This window comes from Macaca mulatta, chromosome 8, assembly GCF_049350105.2.
Source record: "Macaca mulatta isolate MMU2019108-1 chromosome 8, T2T-MMU8v2.0, whole genome shotgun sequence".
Taxonomy (NCBI): domain Eukaryota; kingdom Metazoa; phylum Chordata; class Mammalia; order Primates; family Cercopithecidae; genus Macaca; species Macaca mulatta.
In genome coordinates, this window is record NC_133413.1 from 20,314,059 (window position 1) to 20,336,417 (window position 22,359).

General features: G+C 41.4%; 1 protein-coding gene across 7 annotated transcripts in view; it reads right to left on the minus strand.

Annotated features, from left to right (window-relative positions):
- PSD3 (pleckstrin and Sec7 domain containing 3) overlaps window positions 1-22,359 on the minus strand; it is a 696,970-nt gene that overhangs the window by 137,843 nt on the left and 536,768 nt on the right. The window contains exon 1 of one of the 7 annotated variants that reach the window (XM_077943118.1): window positions 3,492-3,784. The exons of the other annotated variants lie outside the window; for them this stretch is intronic. Coding sequence (XP_077799244.1) covers window positions 3,492-3,650 — 159 coding nt within the window. The 5' untranslated portion in view covers window positions 3,651-3,784. Of the gene's footprint in view, window positions 1-3,491; window positions 3,785-22,359 lie in introns of those variants that run through there. 7 annotated transcript variants of the gene reach the window in all.

The following is a 22,359-nucleotide window of genomic DNA, read 5'->3' on the forward strand; positions in this document are numbered from 1 at the left end:
AATAATGCACATCCCAAATTCTGGAGTACAGATGGCTCTCTATATCCACGGGTTTTGAAACCCCGCAGACACCCGAATACCTGGGGCTGACTGTATTCTACTTTTAAGAAACTGTTTCTAAATTAGAAATCAATTAGAATCTAATTGATTCTAAAATGTTACTTCTGTCAAAGGCAGAGCAACCAGCTGGATCTGACAGCAGGAAGGTCTGCACTGCCCCCTCGTGGCCGGAAGCCTTGCTGGTAACTCTTCCAACACCAGACACCCGATGAACAGCCGAGCTCAGTCAGACTTAATTAATTTTAATAATGAATGCTGGTCTCCACAAAACACACACATATTCTTCCCAAATATATTCATATTTGCATCCTTCCCATATTATGTGCTTCAGAGTTTGATACAAACATTATTATTGAGAAAAAGACAAAGCCACATTCTCTCTAGAGGAAATAGTAATATTTAAACACAGAATAAAGAAAAAAGTCAACACAGGGAAGGGGGTTTTAAAGAAAATAACATCTATAAGCTGAATTTTAGTAGGTTAAATATTCTTTAGACGAGGTCAATATGATCCACAAAATATTGGAAAATTCAATTTTCTTACTTTAAAATAATTAGATCAAGAAAAGCCTTATAAGGTATTTCACTAAAATCAAAGGCAAAACTTCTAATCCTTTCAACAGTCCTTTAACACTTTTTTTTTTTTCAAATGAATGTATATAAATCAGAGAACAAGTGAGGACTACAGATAACCAATATTTGAATAAACCATTATGTATTTAATGGCCAAGAAAACAAGGTGGAAACATCAAAGATGTAAGTTTCAAAGAATACAAAACATGTAATTCCAACTCTGACCAGGAGAAGCAATTATTACACCTATTCTAGAAAGAGCCAGAGTTCTAGAAAGGTAACATTAAATCCCAGGAGCGAACCATGAGTTAATGGTATCTTATTTCCTACTGGTTGGGAAGATGAGGTGAGTGGGTGGAGAGAGGTGGCAAGGGGAACTTCTAATCATCAGATTAGACATCCTGCATTTTGGATGAAAGAGTCAGATAATCAAAAATGCTGTTTACATGATTAGCAAGAAGAAACACCAGCCGGGTGCAGTGGCTCATGTCTGTCATCCCAGCAATTTGGGAGGCAGAGGTGGAAGGACTGCTTGAGCCCAGGAGTTGGAGACCAACCTTGTCAACAGTGAGACATTGTCTCTGTTTAAAAAAAACGAAGAAGAAGAAGAAGAAACAATGATTTAAGGGCTAAAAAATACTACTAGATATAAGATCAATGAAAATTATGATTAAAATTGGAGTAAAATGTGTAACTGTGGATAAAAATGGGAGAAGTGACAACTAAATCAACATTTTACACATGTCTATTATAGTATAATTAAGTTCAGTAATTTAGGGTACAAGCCTATCGTATTATTCAGTTTATTTCATTTAGGGAATATAAATTGCTAGTCAATGATTAGGGTCACTCTGATCGAATTTTCTATTCTACTGATTTTCTCTTAGCTCTAGTGTTCAATTTTAAGCAACCAGATAATCCTAAAAAAATCTCTTGTGAGATATTGAGAGCTTGGCTAGATCCTTCCACATATGCCTCAAAAAAATACTAATGATCTCTTAAAAACTGACTATTATCTTCAAGGTATCATGTGATGGTCTACTGACTACAATTCTTCCAGTGGCCTTTTATACTGTTAACTCCTGCACTGTTTGCAATATTAAAAAAAAAAAAAAAAAAAAAGTGCCTGGCCTTCTCTTGCACAGATACATATCAAGTAAGAGTACCTGTACTGTGTGACAAACACATAGGATAGTAGAGAATCTTTTCATTTGGCATCTATCCTAGATTCCAACATTACACTACACAACCAGAATTCTGGGTGAACCCACTAATATTACAACGTTTAAATTATCATGATAGGTAGTAGGACCACAACAGAGTTAAGGATGATGACCTCTTAATTTCCCATAGTCTCTGACTGCATAGTATAGGTACACTTCACATCAAAACATCCAAAACAAAATCCAGAGATGTCTCAGTGCTCTTTACAGAAGCCAATTTTATAGCCATGTTGAGAATCACATACATGGTCACATACATTTATTTATTTAGGAATATGATAAACCGTTCCGGTCTATTTCAGCAGGAGACCACAGTCATCACACCACAGGCGGACTCATAACCGTTTCAGTAGAAGCCAACACATCTCTAGACAGGTCACATTAAAGGACTTTGAAGATAAAGCTTTTTTAAAAACAGTGAGGAGTAAAAAGCCACATCTGAAGACTTACTGGAGCCAGGCAATTTGCTAATGATGGAGGGGGCCAGACTCCACTATGTCATAATGTAAGGGGGTGAAGAGGAAGCCAATATATTTCTTAAAGTCACACTAAGGTATTTTGCCACCTGTCCCCTTGCCATATTTTGAGGGGAACCTGTTAATGCCAAAGTCTTTCAATCATGTTATGTCACACAGGGGACGGGGAGGTAGCAGAGGAGGAGGGCAGTGGGGAATGGTGGGAGGGTGAAGCAAGCCTGATGTCACCCTCAGTGGGTCTAGATATAACCCCGAGAGGGCTGAAATGACACTGAGATCCATCTCCTGACGCTCTCTCTGCACATTATCGAGCCCATGAATCTCCGTTCTAATCATCTCCATCTCCAGTCCTGGAGTTCTGTGATCCTATGATTCTATTATTCCATTTTTAAACCTGTGGAGTGGGAGTGTTTCTGAGTACCCTGCTCACACAGATGGTGGTGGGAAGAATCTCAAGAATATGTTGCATGTAGTAAATGCCCACTTCACTACGTAATCACTCCCTTCACATTTCACACGAACAAAGATTATATTATCTTCAAGACAGCTGCAAAAACACGAGTGGTTTCATGGCAGCATAGCATCAGCACATATATGTGTAAGGAACATGAAAGACGAAATTTCTCTTCATTACATATTCCTGGGGCTAACAACTCTAAACCTGACATGAATGTAGTATAACAGGACCAGGGTCACACTTGTACATCAGCTCCACAGACTGGGGGTTGGGGGGACACCAGGGGAGGAAAGGCAAAAGGAACTAACTGAAAGATAAAATACACACAGTATCTCTATATTCCTGATGTTCTAAAAATACCCTGCACTGAAAAATCATTTGTCAAGGCAACCTTTCTCAGACCAAAAACAAGATCGATGTGCCAAACAACAGTTTCCCACAGTCATCTCATTTTGAGCACAGCTTTCACCCATCTCTTCCACAAACTCGCTCTTTACAAAACTGACCCACGCCACAACATCTCTGTATCTGGAGTTGAGGTCCCATCCCTTTCACCTGATAGCACCTGATTCTCTTAGAGCCATTTTATACTCCTCGTTACTTTCTCAGTCTGTCACCGCACATTAGACACTGCCAAAGACTATCCAATTCTGTTGCCCTGCCACACAGCTGTCAATAAGGTTGAACGTGGTATTTCTTTACCTTGTTCTCCTTAGCAGAAAACTCTGAGGAGTTGGAAATTTTCATGGACTTTGACCTGTGAGACTGCCGCCGGATAGAATCCTCTCGGGAGTATTTCACGGAACCTGAGGTCCTCACCCGTACCTTGCTGGCACTCTGGACACTATTCACGCCAATCATTTTCGAAGGTCAACTAAGGAAGGGGTTTGGAGAAATAAAAAGGCACTTTCCAACCGTTCCAAGGCTCTCACGCTGGAGGAACTCTGCGGGGTTGTGCCTGAGCAGCTCCTGAGCGCCGTGATCCGCGTTAGCTTAAGAAGCACCAGGCTGCCTCCCCCAGCATCTTCAACTACCCTGTTTGCAGCGAGTCTGATTGTTCCAGGCACAGCTCACGTCACTGGCTGCAAAGAGGAAAAAAAATGCAATCCACCCCTGCTACTCGTCTCTCTTTTCCACACACACACACACACACACACACACCATTATATTCACACACTGGAACAAATGGCAATTGGCCAGGCAAGCAATTCATTAACATTCCAAATAGCAACACTATTTCTCTTGTGATATTGTGCAGTAAGCTCATTAATGCCAACAACAAAATAGAGATACCACAAATAAAAGTCTCAAGTAATCTCTAAGGCACCATGTGGGGTGGGAACGCAGCTGAATTTCCAAAAGGAGGAAAAAAAAATATGGATGGACGTCAAAAGGCTCAATTAATTACAGGCTAGTGAAACGATGCGAGACACAAAGGCATCTCAATGATCAATAATTTTCCTTTCTTTCCCGTTTCAGGTCACACACTGTTTGACAGCAATTCAAATTGTATTGCCATTCTGAAGAATTAAATGTTTCTTATGACCTTAGACTATGACAGCCAGATATTTAAACAGGAATTATGTCAGTGTGGATGGTAAATCCAGAATAAAGATGTTCTGCTACCTCTCTGGGAGACTGAGAAAATGACTAGGGGGTTAGCACAGGTTAACTTTCAATATGGCACAGAGTGAGACCAGTAAAACTAACTCTGGGCAGTAAGGAGCGAGCAGCCTTTCCAAAAGCCATCAACGTTCTGTCAGTGTACACAGCAACATGCAAGCCTCTGAGTACGACTCACAAACTGGAGATTGCTAGAAAACAAGACCATTTTAGCTCCTGACACATGAAGTGAATTTTCAGCATACTACTCAGGATTGCAACGCCTCACTATCTGGCATCCGAGGGACAGAGGCTCAGCCACATAAGCGTGTTCTCCAGATAAAGGAGGCTTTCATGTTAGTATAAATAACAAAACCTAAACACCGTTTATAAAGACCACTCTGGGAAAAAAGGTTGGCCTCAATCCATCCCACCCCTCACATTTAAACTTTTCCTTTACAACTCAAGAATTTATACACTTTGTTTTTACAATGTACCAATGTTCACATTTTGCAACACACTGATGTTCTTGAGCATTATTTGAGGTAATTAATTTTTTAAAGATGTTTTAAAGTAATTCTTAAACTATAATGACTAAAGTTATGTTTTAAAGTCAGGAAACTGTTTCCCTCTACTGTCAACAGGCCCAGGAAAGGGTGATGTTTGAGCCTTGGGTTTTGTTGCATCCTCATGACAGGGGCTTTCTTCCCACCTCCTTTATAATTTTTACTTTTCATTTCCTATTTTTAAAGCACTTGGTGCTTCTACTGTGCTATAAAGAAGACAAAGACATTAATATTGGTAAAATGTTACCATCTAAAATAATAATAGATTATAGGTTCTGGAAGATCTTGGGGGCTCTCCTGTCCTTTGAGGTGTATTTTCCTCTCTCAGGAAACCGAAGCTACCAAATAACTGTTTCTTAGAGTTAAGAAAAACTCTGTAAAGTTAGTATTTTACAAAGCATGTTCCAAAGACATAAAACGTGGTGTACCGTAGCAGTTAAGTAAAATTGATCATTTGGAATAGACTTAGTTCTTTCTAACTTAAGCAGATGATGATTCTACAGGTAAAGATCTCCAGTTAACAAAAGTAAGCTTCAGGTGGAACCCAGTAAGAAACTAGTACCATAATCAAGAGAAAAATTCACAAAGTCCGGTGTAAGACATGAGCGCCTGCCTCTGTGTGGGGATAAAGACAGAGCACGGGTTTAAAAGAAACAAGTCCTTCAGATATTTGTCAGTCATCATAATGAGGAGTTATAAAAATATCTCCTGATAAACTTTATTTTCTTTTCTCCACCAAAACGGTTAGATTAAAAAACAAACAAACAAACAAACAACAACAACAAAAACTAAAACCACATGCTAGCATGTACAGAAATGGAATCTGATACATGCCATTTCTGGGAGGTTTAGCAGAAGGACGCCATCTCTACCCAAAGACTGCGCAACTGACGCAACTGACGTCACTCCTGTATTGTCTCCACTAATAACCACTTTCATCGATCTGTTTAACACCTAATACTTTACGGAAGCTACTTGTTCTCTTGTTTTGATTCTCAACTTGACAATTCTGCGAAGTGGGTTGAGGTAGTATTGCGATCCCTACTTTACAGACAAGGAAGGTGGGTTCAGGACGCTATCACGGAGCCAGCATTCACATTCTTGCATGATATACAAGGAGCCATGCCGTGTCCCTCACAGTACAGCTGTGTGCATTGCCCTGTCTTTTTTAAACCTGCCATGAGCTTTTCTGCAAGTCAGGGACAGAAAGCTTTCTTCTGCTCCTGCCTTTTACTTTCTGTTCCAGAACACATATTTCTACATGGACAGAGTGAAGAGAACCCCTACAATGCTGCTAGCAGTCTCACAGCAGATAACGCCTGTGACATATCTGAGTATGTCCCATGACTGCATGGGACTTTAGCTTCCACTCAGCCGATGCATAGAACACAAGCTTGCCTCCTTTCTGAAGCTTTCCGGAATGACCCTCCATCTGCTATCATCCTGTCCGGAACTCTGTTGCCCCATCCTGATTCCCTACTAAGCTGGCTTCTCCTCATTCAGCAGTCAGCTCAATATCTTTTTCCCAAAAGGACTTTCTTTAACTCTCCTTCCTTAAACAGCAGCCCTGCTCCACCCTAACCATTCATTCACCACCAAAACCCCTACTTCTGTGACTTCAGGGCACTCATAGCTGTTTGAAATCACCTGCATCTCAGAGCCCACAACAGAACCTGGTAACGAGCAGGAGCTCAATGATCACCTGTCAAATAAAGAAACCACTTTAAATATACAGCAAGTTTCCCTTCTCTATCGGCTCTCATGTCATTCGACTTTCTTTTAAAGAAAATTTAGGACGGGTGCAGTGGCTCACTCCTGTCATCCCAGCACTTTGGGAGGCCAAGGCGGGCAAATCGCATGAGTCCAACTGTTCAAGACCAGTCTGGGCAACACAATGAAAAACCCATCTCTACAAATAATACAAAAATTAGCCGGGCATGATGGTGAGCACCTGTGGTCCTGACTACTCCAGAGGCTGGGGTGGGAGGATCACCTGAGCCCAGGAGGTTGAGGTTGTAGTGAGCTGTGATCATACAACCGCACTCCAGCCTGGGTGACAGAGTGAGACTTTGTCGTAAAAAAAGAAAATTGAGCAGTTTTTTTTTTTTTCCTGAAAAAATGAGTACAGTAAATATAGAATGATTTTTTTTTCCCTAACTATACAAAAAAAGTATGCAGTGAAATTTGTTTCCTTCCCATACCAGTTTCCCGTTCAGTCCCTCTGCCCAGAAACAAGAACTGTTCCCAGTTTCCTATGCACCCTTCTAGAGATAATGATAATCCATCCACATGTGTGTGTGTGTGCACGTGTGTGTGTGGGTTTGCGTGTGTGCACGTGTGTGTGTGGGTCTGCGTGTGTGCACGTGTGTGTGTGGGTCTGCGTGTGTGCACGTGTGTGTGTGGGTTTGCGTGTGTGTACTCGCCCATCCCTTTTCTTCTCATGGACTATAAATGGAAGCATGATATATATTTTTGCTATTTTTTTTTTTTTTTTGAGATGGAGTCTCGCTCCATCGCCCAGGCTGGAGGGCAGTGGCATGATCTTGGCTCACTGTAACCTCTGCCTCCCAGGTTCAAGCAATTCTCCTTGCCTCAGCCTCCCGAGTAGCTGGGATGACAGGCACCCACCACCATGCCTGGCTAATTTTTGTATTTTTAGTAGAGATGGGGTTTCACCATGTTGGCCAGGCTGGTCTTAAACTCCTAACCTCAGGTGATCCGCCCTCCTCTGCCTCCCAAAGTGAGCCACTGCGCTTGGTCTATTTTTGCTATTTTTATTTTTATTTTGGAGATAGGGTCCTGTTCTGTCGCTCAGGCTGCAGTGCAGTGATGCAGCTATAAGCAAAGATCCTGGACTCAAGTGATCCTCGTGCCTGAGCCTCCCGAGTAGCTAGGACTACAGGCATGCACCTGGAACGATCACGTCAGGCTTTTTTTTTTTTTTTTTTTTTGGTAGAAATAGGGTCTTGCCATGCTGCCCAGGCCAGTCTCAAACTCCTGGTCTTAAATGATACTCCTGCCTTGGCCTCCCAAAGTGCTGGGATTACGGGTGTGAGCCACTGTACCTGGCCTTCTTGCTATTTCTTGCTCTTTTATCCCTTATCAAAATCCTGTTACATTATCACATACGAAGTCACCTTACTCTTGTTAATAGCAGCATAGTATTCCAGCATGTGGATGTGTATCATATTTTATCAGGGTCTTATTATTGGACATTTAGTCTGCAATCTTCTGCTACAATAATGATGCAGTGAATAATGTGCCTGCAATGTATCACATCCTAACGTTTAAACAATATGGTTTTCCAATTGTCTTCTGAACAAGTCTTATTTTCTTCCTCCTACATTATTTCTTATCACCAACAATCATGGTGTTAGGTACATATGGGGTTCACAACTAGATTCAATATGAAATAATCACTTCAAAGACGTGTTGGATGACCCTGTCCTGCCCCATCTGGCTCTGAGGCCTTGACCACTGATAGACACGAGCCAGCCTGTACAGAGACAGCCGAGCCTGCTTGCTGTAAAATAAGAGCAGGCTTCCTGGAGAGAAGCAGCTGTTTAAATGTACAAAATAACTTTCCACAAAAGCTTTAGCAGAAAGTGAAGGTGACTTCCATAACACATCAAAATAGCAGGAGAAATTTAATGAAGCAAACTAATTAAGTGGAAGGCTGGAAACTGGTGCTTCACCTTCTGATGCTTTCTCTAAGGACACCATTTGGTAGATAAGCCCTGAAAGGCTTCTAACAAGGGACCTGGTTATGGTCATCAGAAAAACTCTCTCGGCCTCTCAAAAGAGTACCAGAGAAATGAACTCAATACCCTTTTTTGGTGTGTCTACTAGGTACCAGATGCTGGGGACACACAACGCTAATACCATCAGGCCCCCAGCTTTAAGCAGCTCACATTCAGTCAGGGGTGGGAGGTAGAAAGAACAAGAAATGCTGTTGCCGTGATTATAATGATGAATATCTTCAGAGTATCAATGAACTGAAAGGCTTTCAGATCCCAAGTGAAGTCAACAGAATAGTCTCAAACGGCACCCAGGCAGATGCTTCCCTCTTTGCTAAGAAAATGTCATAGTACAACTAGGAGAAAGAGCTGAAGACTGAGGTATAAACTCTGCAGAGAAGCTAAAGTGGAAATGAATTATAAATACCAGTTGTCTAGAGGTACAATTCGCAGGATACCAAGAAGGACCGGGGAGGGAAGAGAGGCATGAGGCGTCAAGAGGAACTCAGCCTCAGCTTATTTTCAGAACAGAATGGCGGTTGTCACACTCAGTTATTTCAAAAGGCTCTCATGACTTTCCCTAGGTTCCTCAGATTACATTTGCTTGTACTGAAACACAGTAAAGTGACAGAAGGCTGATTTGGGAGTGAGAGGGCAGGGGTTCACCAAGATTTTCTGTCCATGTTTGTCACGTGGCCCGACATATTCAAGAGGCTAGTGCTGCTGTTATAAAGATGTTAATGATTAATTCTTTTCTAGACCATTCATTTGGACTTATGATTAGAGCTGCGAGAGGCCTCAGAAAGAATAATCTTCAATCTTTTCATTCTATAGATGACTCCTGAGACACAGAAACAAAGTGACTTGTGCAGGAGCGCTCATGACTATGAAGTGACCAAACTGAGACTTGTGCCCAGGTTTCTTAATTGACAATACAGAAGTTTTTTTTTTTTTTTTTCCTTCTATGCTATTTGTTTCTTGAAAGCTAAATATTCCATGAACACACATCTTTTCAGACTGCATTAAGGCTGGAAAGGTTATCTTGAAATGGAAAGTTCAAGGCTGGGAGACTGACTCTAGAAGTGACGTAGAGGCCAGCTACTTATAAGAACTACGAAAAGGAGACACGAAAAAAAAAAAAAAATCAACTGTACCAATAGCGTAGGAACTGGTCTTGGAGTCCTGAAAAGTATGTGACAGCTCCCCATCCTTGGCCTAGCAGGAGTGAGGTACGCATCCTTCCATTCTCTCAGTGCTATTCCTTTCCATGCAGTAACATGACTACAAAGCAAGTTAATCTTACAGAGAATGATAGCTACTACTGTCAAGGATACGTAAACACACAAATAATCATGAGGAAAACAGATACAATAGATCAAAACTTACTGCTTTATTTTTCCTGTCTCCTTCCAGGCCTTCCTAGCTAATACTTTTCTAGTCTAGGGATCTATTTTGAACCCCAGCAGATGGTAGCAGCCTAGCTGCTTCTAACACTCTATAACCCAGGACTAGATTCTTATTCCCCAGATGGTCCAGCCACATGAGGCCTGACACAGGCTCCACCGCCTGACATCTGAGTCTGCACCAGAACCCTGCTGCCATGTGTCACTAACCTACCACCTTGATGGACACACCACTGCTTTCCTAAACGGGACTCAGACCCTTTCTCCCAGAATAAACACTTGGCCTACAGTGCCGGGCTACCTCTTCCTCGCTGTCTGGTCCCTTATCCTTCAATCCCAGCTTGCTGAGCCAGTTTCACAGCCCCTTCCCTTTACTTCCCCTGCCCCTTTTCAGAAAGGTCCAATAAGCCTTGTCTTTACCCATCTCAATTGGACACAAAACTGCAAAGTTTTTTCTAGCAGTGGGGCTACGGATTTCCTTAGTCCGTAAGGCATCACTAGAATGTAACCTAAATCAATCTTAATGAACAACCACTAGAACTGGCGGTTAGAAGTAAAAAAACACGCCGGGCGCGGTGGCTCACGCCTGTAATCCCAGCACTTTGGGAGGCCGAGGCGGGCGGATCACAAGGTCAGGAGATCGAGACCACGGTGAAACCCCGTCTCTACTAAAAATACAAAAAATTAGCCGGGCGCGGTTGTGGGCGCCTGTAGTCCCAGCTACTCGGGAGGCTGAGGCAGGAGAATGGCGTGAACCCGGGAGGCGGAGCTTGCAGTGAGCCGAGATCGTGCCACTGCACTCCAGCCTGGGTGACAGAGCGAGACTCCGTCTCAAAAAAAAAAAAAAAAAAAAAAAAAAGAAGTAAAAAAACAAAACAAAAAAAATCCTATGATTTGTACAACCTATAAGGACACATCACCTCACTCCAGCAGCCTTCAATCTTCCTGGAGCATCATATGCTTTTGGTTCCATCTGTTCCTTAAACATACAAAGCAACAGGATGGGGGAAAAAATCTTTAAATAGAACCTTCTTACATTTCGAATGGAATAACATTCTTTAGGCAGGGGGAACACCCGTATAAGTGAAATAGTTTCAAACCTGAAAAAAAAAACTCATTTTTTCCCCCTCATGAACAAGACCAGTCATGTAAGATGTTTTAGACCAGAGTCATGCATAAGATTTGCTATTTAGAAGTACGGACAATGCAGAACAAAGACGGCCTCTGTGTGTTCATACACTTAACTCTGTATAGCTGACAATGCCACAGTCAGCTCAGACTTTTCCAACTATCATATGGAAAAGAAACACAAAACCATGAAGCTACAGGGCCTTCTGGAGAGTAGAAAAACTTATCCTATATACCTGAGGCATTATAAACTCTTCTTTCTGTGCTATGAGAAGGTAGTCTTAATTCTAGCACAAAGTAAATACAAAATGCAAATACAGAAATGCTATTTCACAGCCCCCAAAGCTGTTCATCCAGATGAGTAAACCAATAATTGTATATGAGAGGGTGAGCGCTGAGAAAATACTCTGTTCCAAAAGCTAATCCAATAAGCCCGTCCATAATTATCTCTAACATCTAGTGTCAACTCAACAAATATTCCCTAAGTGCCTAATACATGCCAATCATTGAATCTAGGAGGGAATTCAATGATCAGAGATCCCTGCCTTTGTGCTTCACATCAAAGACAAATTATCCTCTAAGTAAAAAACAATGCTGATCAAAGTACATGACCCTAGTTGCATTTTTTCCAAAAAAGATTATTTGAACAGAGACAGAAAGGGAGCCACTTTTTGCTGTCTCATTTTCATTTATCAAAAGTCCTCTAAAATCACCAACATTTCACTTTCCATTTCTTGGATTAGTTTGCTTGGTAGTCTGGGGCACTTATGAATTTCTATCAGTCCTTAATAATGTCAAGCCATATTTCGTTTCACCAAAAAAAGGTGACCATTTGGTACAATGTAAGAGTAACTTGTAAGCTCTATACTGCAAAAGACAAAACATCTGTTTAAGTTCTGTTCAACATTTTAATTTCCCTCATTCACTGTGCCAGGCATGAGGAATAAAATATTAAGCAAATCCAGAGAGACTCCTGTTCCCACTGAGCTGACATTGAGATAGACATTAATCAATCAGTAATTAATAATCAAATAATCCCCCAAATAAATGTAAAACAGTAATTGTGCCAATACAATAGAAGAGAATCACAAGGTACTGCAGCTCTGGAAGTCTCTGACAGCAACTGGAATGGGCCTGACCTTAAGGAAGTCTGGGAAGGCTTCCCTGAGGACTTTAGGAAGCGAGGCAGGATCTGAAGAATGAACAGGAGAAAACAGGGAACAGCAGTCTGTGCCAAGGCCCTGTGATGGAGGGGTAAAAGGTAAAACCAGGAACAACCAAAAGAAAACCAGTGAGGCCATAATGGAGTGAGAGCTGAGAGATATATTTAAGAAGGATGTTGGGAGGCCGAGATGGGTGGATTAAGAGGTCAGGAGATCGAAACCATCCTGGCTAACACGGTGAAACTCCCTCTCTAATAAAAAAATACAAAAAACTAGCTGGACGAGGTGGTGGGCGCCTGTAGTCCCAGCTACTCGGGAGGCTGAGGCAGAAGAATGGCGTAAACCCGGGAGGCGAAGCTTGCAGTGAGCTGAGATCTGGCCACTGCACTCCAGCCCGGGCGACAGAGCAAGACTCCGTCTCAAAAAAAAAAAAAAAAAAGGATGATGAGAGGCTTTCTTAAGGATGATGAAAAGCTATCAAAGGGACTTTAAAAAGTAGTAACAGGGCCGGGTGCGGTGGCTCATGCCTGTAATCTCAGCACTTTGGGAGGCCAAGGCAGGTGGATCATGAGGTCAAGAGATCGAGACCATCCTGGTTAACACAGTGAAACCCCATCTATACTAAAAATACAAAAAAATAGCCAGGCTTGGTGGTGGACGCCTGTAGTCCCAGCTACTCAGGAGGCTGAGGCAAGAGAATGGCATGAACCGGGGAGGGCTTGCAGTGAGCCGAGATTGCACCACTGCACTCCAAGCCTGGGCAACAGAGCGAGACTCCGCTCCCCCACCCCCCAAAAAAAGTAGTAACACAATCTGATTGGAATTTTGAGGGGACTATTCATTTTTTTTCTTCCCAGTAACTGATGTTTGGGCTAGCTGCAAGAATTGTTACTTTGGGCACATTTTCTGTAACCAAATGTATTTTTGGCCTTTATATTCAAAAGGGCAGTAAACCAAACTACCTATATTACATACATGTTATTTTAACTCCTCACTGGGTAAGGTCTCTCTGGAATTAAAGGATGGAAAATAGATAGTTGGGGAACAATTAAAATTCAAATTTTAATACCAAAGCGAAGCTCTGGGGTGGCAGAAATTCACTGCTGGGGGTAGAATGTCCAGGTGGGAGTTTGGACTGGTATTAGCTCAGCCTCAAGTAAATCCCTGAAGGGTTTAGAAAAATCTGAAACAGATTCTGAAATATGTAAGGGCCAGGCTATATATGTAAAACATGGAGATGATGAACTTCTCAATTAGAGCAGAACATGACAAAATTTGGAGGAGACAGGGCTATTTCACACACGTTTCCCCCAACTGCTGGTTATACTGCTGCTACCCCTCAATGAGTAGGGATTCTATGAATCAGACCAGCTTGACACATACGACCTTAAATACAACAAACAAACCCAACAGATTTGCTATGTAATACTGTGCCTCATTCAAATTTCAGTGTGGCCAAGCCCCAGATCGTGGTTTCTACCAGGTCAACAGCATGTAAGGTGGCACCAAAGTGCAATGGCTATGAGCCAGACAGATCTGTGTTCCTATCTTGGCTTCGTCATTGACTGGTCAGTGACGTTGAGTATATTCCTTAAATTCTCTGTATTTCACTTAAAAACAGGGGGAAACATGCTGTATTAAAATTTGTTGATTTTAGGCTACTCACCAAAACAATATCCTGCTTTAGCAGAAATCTTCAGATACTCCCTATCCCTGTAAGCTGGCAACAAAGGTATAAGCCATGTGACCTAAGCCTGGCCATTTGATGCTCTCAAAAAAGTGGCGTAAAGACTCAGTCAGTGACAAATCCCCGTTGCAGTTATGGTGGCAACTGCAGGCTATTAGCCCCGTACTTTTCCTACAGAAGCAAAGTGGCACTTCCCTCTGCAGTGAGCCTCCTTGGTTCATGTCTTTTTTTCTACTATGGTCCTCAAAACAGCTGCTCCTCCGTTTTGTGAACTACCTGATGACCTTTCAATAGATTCCTTTTTACTCTTTGGTTATTAAAGGTCAGTTTCCATGTTTTTGGAGCAGGAATCCTGGCTATTACCAATGACTTATATTAGATGGTGGAGGGCCAACAAAGATGAAGGGTTTAGCATGGTATCTGATAGGTAAGAAGCATATTTGTGACGATGGGTATTAACACCGGACCGTGAATGCTAGGAAAGATCTGTGAATGTGGGATCTGAAAATAGTCCTGTCCAAGCGTCATCAAACAGTAAGGTAACTAAAGCACCTCAAGCCAGTGTTTTGTTTCAGTGACAAAGATTAAGACGACACTGGTACCTACTCAAGCCTGAGGCACCAAACAGTAAATAATCATCAGTAAAATGTTCCTGGTCCCTTAAACACCTGCCCACCACACCACCTGAGCCCTAACCTGCCTGCCAACTCTCCTCATCTGCTACCACCACAGTGTTCCCTAAGCCTCTGGAGAAGACAGTCCACAGAACTAAGTAAAAAATGAAGTTCCGGCCAGGAGCGGTGGCTCACGTCTATAATCCCAACACTTTGGGAGGTCGAGGCGGGTGGATCACGAGGTCAGGAGATCAGACTATCCTGGCTAACACGGCGAAACCTCATCTCTACTAAAAATACAAAAATTAGCCAGGTGTGGTGGCGGGCGCCTGTAGTCCCAGCTACTCGGGAGGCTGAGGCAGGAGAATGGCGTGGACCCGGGAGGTGGAGCTTGCAGTGAGCAGAGATGGCGCCACTGCACTCCAGCCTGGGTGACAAAAAAGAAAAAGTGAAGTTCCTTCTCTTGATGGAAACTTCTTTCACTTCTTAAATAAGAAATTCAAGGCCGGGCGCGGTGGCTCAAGCCTGTAATCCCAGCACTTTGGGAGGCCGAGACGGGCGGATCACGAGGTCAGGAGATCGAGACCATCCTGGCTAACACGGTGAAACCCCGTCTCTACTAAAAAATACAAAAAACTAGCCGGGCGAGGTGGCGGGCGCCTGTGGTCCCAGCTACTCGGGAGGCTGAGGCAGGAGAATGGCGTAAAGCTGGGAGGCGGAGCTTGCAGTGAGCTGAGATCCAGCCACTGCACTCCAGCCTGGGCGACAGAGTGAGACTCCGCCTCAAAAAAAAAAAAAAAAAAAAGAAATTCAAATTACTACTTTGATAGGCTGGGTGCAGTGGGTTCACATGTGTAATCCCAGCACTTTGGGAAGCCAAGATAGGCAGATCACTTGAGCACTTGAGCTCAGGAGCTCAAGACCAGCCTGGGCAACACAGCAAAACCCTATCTCTACTGAAGAAAAAAAAATTATTCTGATAAATGGAACTGTTTTCATGCGGTAGTATTGATTCAAGGGGTCCTTGGAGGTGGCCAAGGGTATGGAGGAAAATTACAGCATAAAAATACTAACTCTTAGATATTTAAAAAAATGGAATATATTTTTATATAAGAAGGAAACAATAAATGGAAAGGAAAAAAAGAGACTCGAAGACAAAAAGGGACCAGAGTCAGGCTGTGCAATTCCCAAATTCTCTAGGGGTAAAACTACCCCTTCCCCTTCTCCTAGGGATCTTTAGTCTAGAAGACTAAAGAAAGACTAGACTAGAGAACGCTTCCTTGCAAAGAACAGCAACGACAAAGGCCTGATGAGAGCTAATATTACAGTAATATTGAGATCACAACTTGGGCTGGCTAGGTGAAGGCTGACAATCTAAATGAAATCTTAACCTCTCTTAGAGGAAACTGCAGACACAACAGTCATTGATACCTGCCAGCCCCAAATGAGCCTTGCAGACAGGGAAGTGCATGCATGAAGTAAAAAGATAAGAGCATCTTTCGTGCCTCCTGTTGTATGTCATAAACCAAACTGAGTAGTATACCAAATACTTTAGAAACAAGCTGTTAGATTTCTTCTGTGTTTGTCAAAAGACCCCTGAACGATTCCATAGGACTATGGATAACTTTGATCTATTCCCCCTTAAGAGGCATTTTTATTATGTAATAAATGACACATAAAAAACCATACATATAATATTTACACAAGATATTAGAAATAATAAAAAACACCCTTAAACGTTCCTCCACATATGTGAAACAGAACATAACCATCACCATTAAAACTTTTGAGGACACCAATCTCAACTGGTTTGCTCCTCCTGGGTATATACACATACCAGAAAATAATTTGACATTATCTGGTAAAGTTGAATTTACCTACCTCGTACCCTCACAGTTCTTTTCTGAGGACTATAGTCTAGAAAGACTATACAGACCTAGTCTGTAATAGTCTAGAAAGACCATGACAGAAACTCAAAGGGACGAGTTAAAAAATACTGTTTGTAACAAGAACGAGTACGAAACAAGTCAAATGGATAAATTAACAATGGTAACTTCAAGTGACCAGAACAGTGCCCTGGACTCATTTGTAATGAAGCTGGTAACAGGAGTGGGGGGAATGAACATTCTTGGGTAGACTCTGTACTGAGCTGCCCAGACGCCCCTTCAGGAATGAAGGGCTCATCCAGCCTCACCTGGCAGCTGTCTCTGAGAACTGCCCTGAGATGAAGAAAGCTGCCTGGCCCAGGGTCATGGGAGAGAGGACCTGCATCTGAGGATGTGTCGATGCCTCTCTTTCTCCACCCACCTCCGGTTTCGGAGCTCTGCAAGGATCACAGAGGCCTTTGTTGAGACAGCATAACCGTCCGTTCCTCTGTGCCCAGTCGTGCTTCCTTTCTACCTCCTCCTCACCTCCATACGACTCACTCTGTTCCCCGGGGAATTTCATATAGGCCGGAAACTTCACATTATCTCATTTAATACTTATGACAAACACTATTGAATAGATATGATCAGTCTCATTTTATAGATGGTTTTAGAGAAAGTAGTTAACTTATCTAAAGCTTTTCAGCTAAGACAAGAGCTTGGATTCAATGTCGAATCTACTCGGATCCTCAAGACTAGGCTCTTTCGATTACTCTGCATGGCCTGTTTTACTAAGCAGCACATCGCTCAGCTTGTGTTAAGATACATTCCCAGGAGCAAATAAAAGTGCATTTCTTTTAAATTATTCTTTAATTCAGGTATTACTAATTGCATTTTCCCCAGAATTATCAAGGTCTTACTACATTATAATAAGTATCACAGTCACTCATCAAGATACGATGAACTTCCTAGCTCGTCAATACAAATAAGAAATACTCTATTTTTACTGTGCCAGTTCTAAGATTCTCATAGGATAAGGAAGCAGTAATGTGCCTCAAATCGGAACATCATTAGAGCTGGGGAAAAGTGTAGAATAGTACTGTCCAATAGAAGTCTATAAAAGCCACATAATAACTTAAAATTTCTAGTAACCTCATTACAATGTGTAAGAAGAAAACAAGTAAAATTAACTTTAACGATGTATCTTGTTTGCCCCATATATCCAAAATGTTACCATTTCAGGCCAGGCATGGTAGCTCATGTCTATAATCCCAGCACTTTGCAGGGCCAACGTGGAAGGATCACTTGAGCCCAGGGGTTTGAGCCCAGCCTAGGCAACAGAGTAAGACTTTATTTCTATTTTATCAAAATTTTAAAAAGTTATTTCAATATGTAATCAATAAAAACAATGAGATATTTTACTTTTTTTTTTTTCTGTACGGAGTCTTTGAAATCTGGTGTATATTTTATACTCCCAGAATATATCAGTTTGGACTACCCAGTTATTAACTGCTCGATAGCCACATGGTTACAATACTGGGTAGCACAGCAAGGGGGAGAGGGTAGAGAATGAGATAAGAGAATTTCCAGTACTTTTACCATCCACTCTCGACTAGCCAACAACATGCTTGACAAGTGGTAAAACTCAAAACATTTTCTCTTAAATATAGAGCCCATAGCCTGGGCGAGAGAGCGAGACTCCATGTCAGGAAAAAAAAAAAAGTACATATATATACACATATATAGAGCACATCTCACTGACAGTCTATTGAAACAAGAGTGCTTTGCAGAACATTATACAGAATTATTTATTTTATATACGATATTAAGGTCTGAGGTCCATGATTCACTAAAACATTTCCTTGCTATCAGAAGTCGACTTGGGAACATTTTGTATTCTAGAATATTAGTGTTACTTAAAGAAAAAAATGCCTTAAATGGACTTCTAAGAAAAGAACATGGCACCTTCTCTCCAACTTTATCTTAAAATCCCCAGACGGTCCCAAAGCTCTGCCTGTGACTGGGTGAACAACCTCTGGGCAAGAATCTATCAATTTTTAGGGGCCCTGGATTCCTCATCCAGGAAATGTGAGTCTTGGATGAAATAACCTCTACAGTTCCTTCTGGCATCAACATTTTGTCATTGCACAGCACAGTCTGATCAGCAAATTGTTTTCTGAAAAGCAACCAAAAATCCATTTCATCGTTGCATCGCTTTTCTCTGAGAAAAAGTCTGTACATCATTTATTTATTGTGGAAAGTTGAATAATGGTCCCCCTAAAGATGTCCACGTCCTAACTCCCGGATCACAAGATGTTTACATTACTCTGTGAATATTATATGTCAAAAGAGAATTTGCAGATTTGATTAAGTTAACGAACTTAAGGAGAGGAGATTACTGTGGGTTGTGTCAGTGGGCACACAGGATGTGTTTTCGTTTTTGTTTTTTTTAGAGATAAGGTCTCACTCTGTTGTCCAGGCTCAAGTGCAGTGGTGCAATCATAGCTCACTGTAACCTCGAACTCCTAGGCTCAACTGAGCCTCCTGCTTTAACCTTTCAAGTAGGTAGGTCTATAGGCACACGCCCCTGCGCCCACCTAGTTTTAACATTTTTAAAAAAATTTTTCTAGAGATGAGGTCTCTTTATATTGTCCAGGTTGGTCTCTAACTCCTGGGCTCAAGTGATCCTCCTGCCTTGGCCTCCCGAAGTGCAAGATTACAGGTACAAGCCATCATGCTCAGCCTTACAGGGTTCTAACAAGACAGGTTGGAGGTTCACAGTCAGAGAAGATGGGATGACAGAAGCAGAAGGGAAAAAGAGATTTTAAGGAGAAAGGGGGTCATGAGCCAAAGAATACAGACAGCTTTTAGAAGCTGGAAAAGACAAGCAAACAGATTCTCCCCTCAGGCCTCCAGAAGGAACACAGCCATGCCAACCCATTTTGGACTTGAGATCTTCAGGCCTATGAGCTAATATATTTGTGTTAAGACAACAAGTTTATGGTAATTTGATACAGCAGCAATAGCAAACAGATATACCTATAATCATACAAGTAACATCCAAGATGGTGTATCTATGTTGCTTCTTTGTCAGAAGTAGGTGTATTGATTTCAAACTAATCTGTTTAATTAGGATTAAGGAGTTCTGTATTAGCTTTTATATATGGGAACGATAATAACATATAAGTTTCAATAAAAAAACTAGCTTTTTCTAGAAAATATGTAGAAACACTATCATTTAAAATTAACATCAATGAGAGATAGTAAAACCATATTAATATCAATCCATCTGAAGACCCAAAGATGAAACCCCACTCAACCAGGCTCATAAGGAAATGACTGAAAAGGTTACCTGGTGCAGCAGTGATGCCTGTTTGTCTACCGAAATCCCTTCTTCCTCCCATGGTACAGGGTTGTTTCTCGGTGCTGAGAACACCGAGACTGTTTCTCAGCATCCCTTGCAACTAGATTCCTAATAAGGAATGTGAGTGAAAGCAATGTGTGCCACTTCCAGGCCAAGCTTTTTAAGAACCAGTACTCGTTTTACTTTTACAGGCCAAATACAGAAAAATTCGTAAGTCCCCAAAGATGATGATGCCACAAAATGGAAAGAGGCTGCTATATTTTTGCAAAAAGAAGCAATCTGTTCACCAGGAATATCTAGCTTTGATAACCGTGTAAACAAGAAACAAACTTACTCTGTGTTTGAGCCAGCCAACAATTTGAGACCATTTACTACAGGAATGTAGCCTACCCAAATGAAGACAGCTAGTCACAATGAGGCAAGATGACCTAACATTTCTTTCTTGAACTTATTTTCATGCTGATAAAAATTCATAGAGTGTAGTGAAAACTGTGGACTTGTATTTAATGAGTTTGACTAACCTTCTACTCACTTGGTCGAATACTCTATATGAAGGACAGTGCCCTTAGAAAATATTTGCTGGAATGTCTGTCATTTCTGGTAAAAATTTCAGGTAGCATAAAGACTGCTGGGCAATACAGGATAAATAATTCAAATGATATAAAAATAAATTCATTGTAAACTTTAGGATAGGCAAGGTAGGCTACGGAATGGGTGGGTGGTCAGACTGGGAGAATGAGCAGTTTTAGTTATTACCAGTATTTAAGCCAAAGTTCATTAGGGTTTTTCCCAGTAACACATTGTACAGACAATAATGAAGCCCTTCAAAAAAAATCAAGCTATAGATTCTGCTCCCATATTTTCCTTTTTTTGCTAAGCCCATTGGTAAGTGACTAACTTTTAGAAATTATTCTCAACTATAAATTCTCCCCCATTAGCAGTTAATCAACAATAAAATCCCTGAAAAAAACCCAATCATGTGAGGCTTCCTCATTTATAAGGGCATTTGAACAGAATCTTATTTCAGTCAAACCTTGTTTTCATTTTCCTAGGCCAAGAACTAGAGAAATGGAACCTGAAATTAGCTATCATCTTTTGGGACTGTTATATTAACATTAAAGATAATATACATTGTAAAAACCAAACCCAGACAATAATGTGGCAACTTTCCCTGTTTCCCTTTACAAACAGACCTCATAATCACTTAGATGTAATTTAAAAGGTACATGAAGTCCAGAATTTATCATATCGGTTTCCAGAAATAAGAATATTTTACAGATTCCTATGAATAAGTTATCACATACATTATTAGTAATAGGAAAAAATGACATACTTTCTAGAGTATGGTTGTTTCTTCAGGATCAAGCTTTTAAAGATACAACATACTGCTGAAACACTGTGAACACTGGTGAGAGGCTATCTCCCATGCTTAAACCTTTCTGCTCCACTTCTAATTAACCTGAAAACGGTATTTCAGAAAATCAACAATTTGCTTCCGGAGCTAAGAACAAGCATAAGCACAACTTGGCCTCTTAGTAGACATGCTAGGGGAAAACCAGTAACAGAAGCCAAGCCTCAAGACCTCTCAACTCAAAGACAATGGGTTTCACACCATCACACTAAAGACCAATACATAGAATACTGCACCTTCCTTTTCTTCAGTCTTTTTCTTCCTTTTGGTCTTTTCTTTCTTTCCTTCTGTCTAGGTGTGAGCAAATACTAGAGCAGAAAGGATGCTGGACTGAGATTCAGAACATTGGAGTGAAGGTGACACAATGCCACCATCTTGTGATCCAACCTGGGAAGAGTCACTTTACATCTCCAGCCCTCAGTTTATATATCTGTACTGATGTTATAATCTCTAATGTCTTCGGAAATTTAAAACTCTGTAATTGCATAAAACAACATTTTATGTATTTATTTATTTTGAGACAGGGTCTTACTCTATCACCCAGGTGGGAGTGCAGTGGTGTGATCATGGCTCATTGCAGCCTCAACCTCCTGGCTTAAGTGATCCTCTCACCTCAGCCTCCCAAGTAGCTGAGACCACAGGTGTGTTCCAACAAGCCTGGCTAATTGCAATTTTTTTTTTCCCCCGTAGAGACAGGATCACTCTATGTTGTCCAGCTTGGTCTCAAATTCCTGGGCTCAAGTGATCTTCCTGCCTTGACCTCCCCAAATTCTGAGATTACAGGTGCAAGTCACTGCACCTGGCCACATGAAACATTTTTATCTTGCATACTGTAAGTAAAATAGTTTTTTTTGGGTCACAAGAAATGCTGTGTATCTTGAGTTGGTATAAATAATTTCAACGACAATATGAGTCTCATTCAGCTTGCTATAAATTTTAAACTCATATACAGTAGCCTATTTCAACAAGCCGCTTTATGAAGCTTACACAATTTAAAACATACTATGTATCAAGAAACCTCTTACACAGC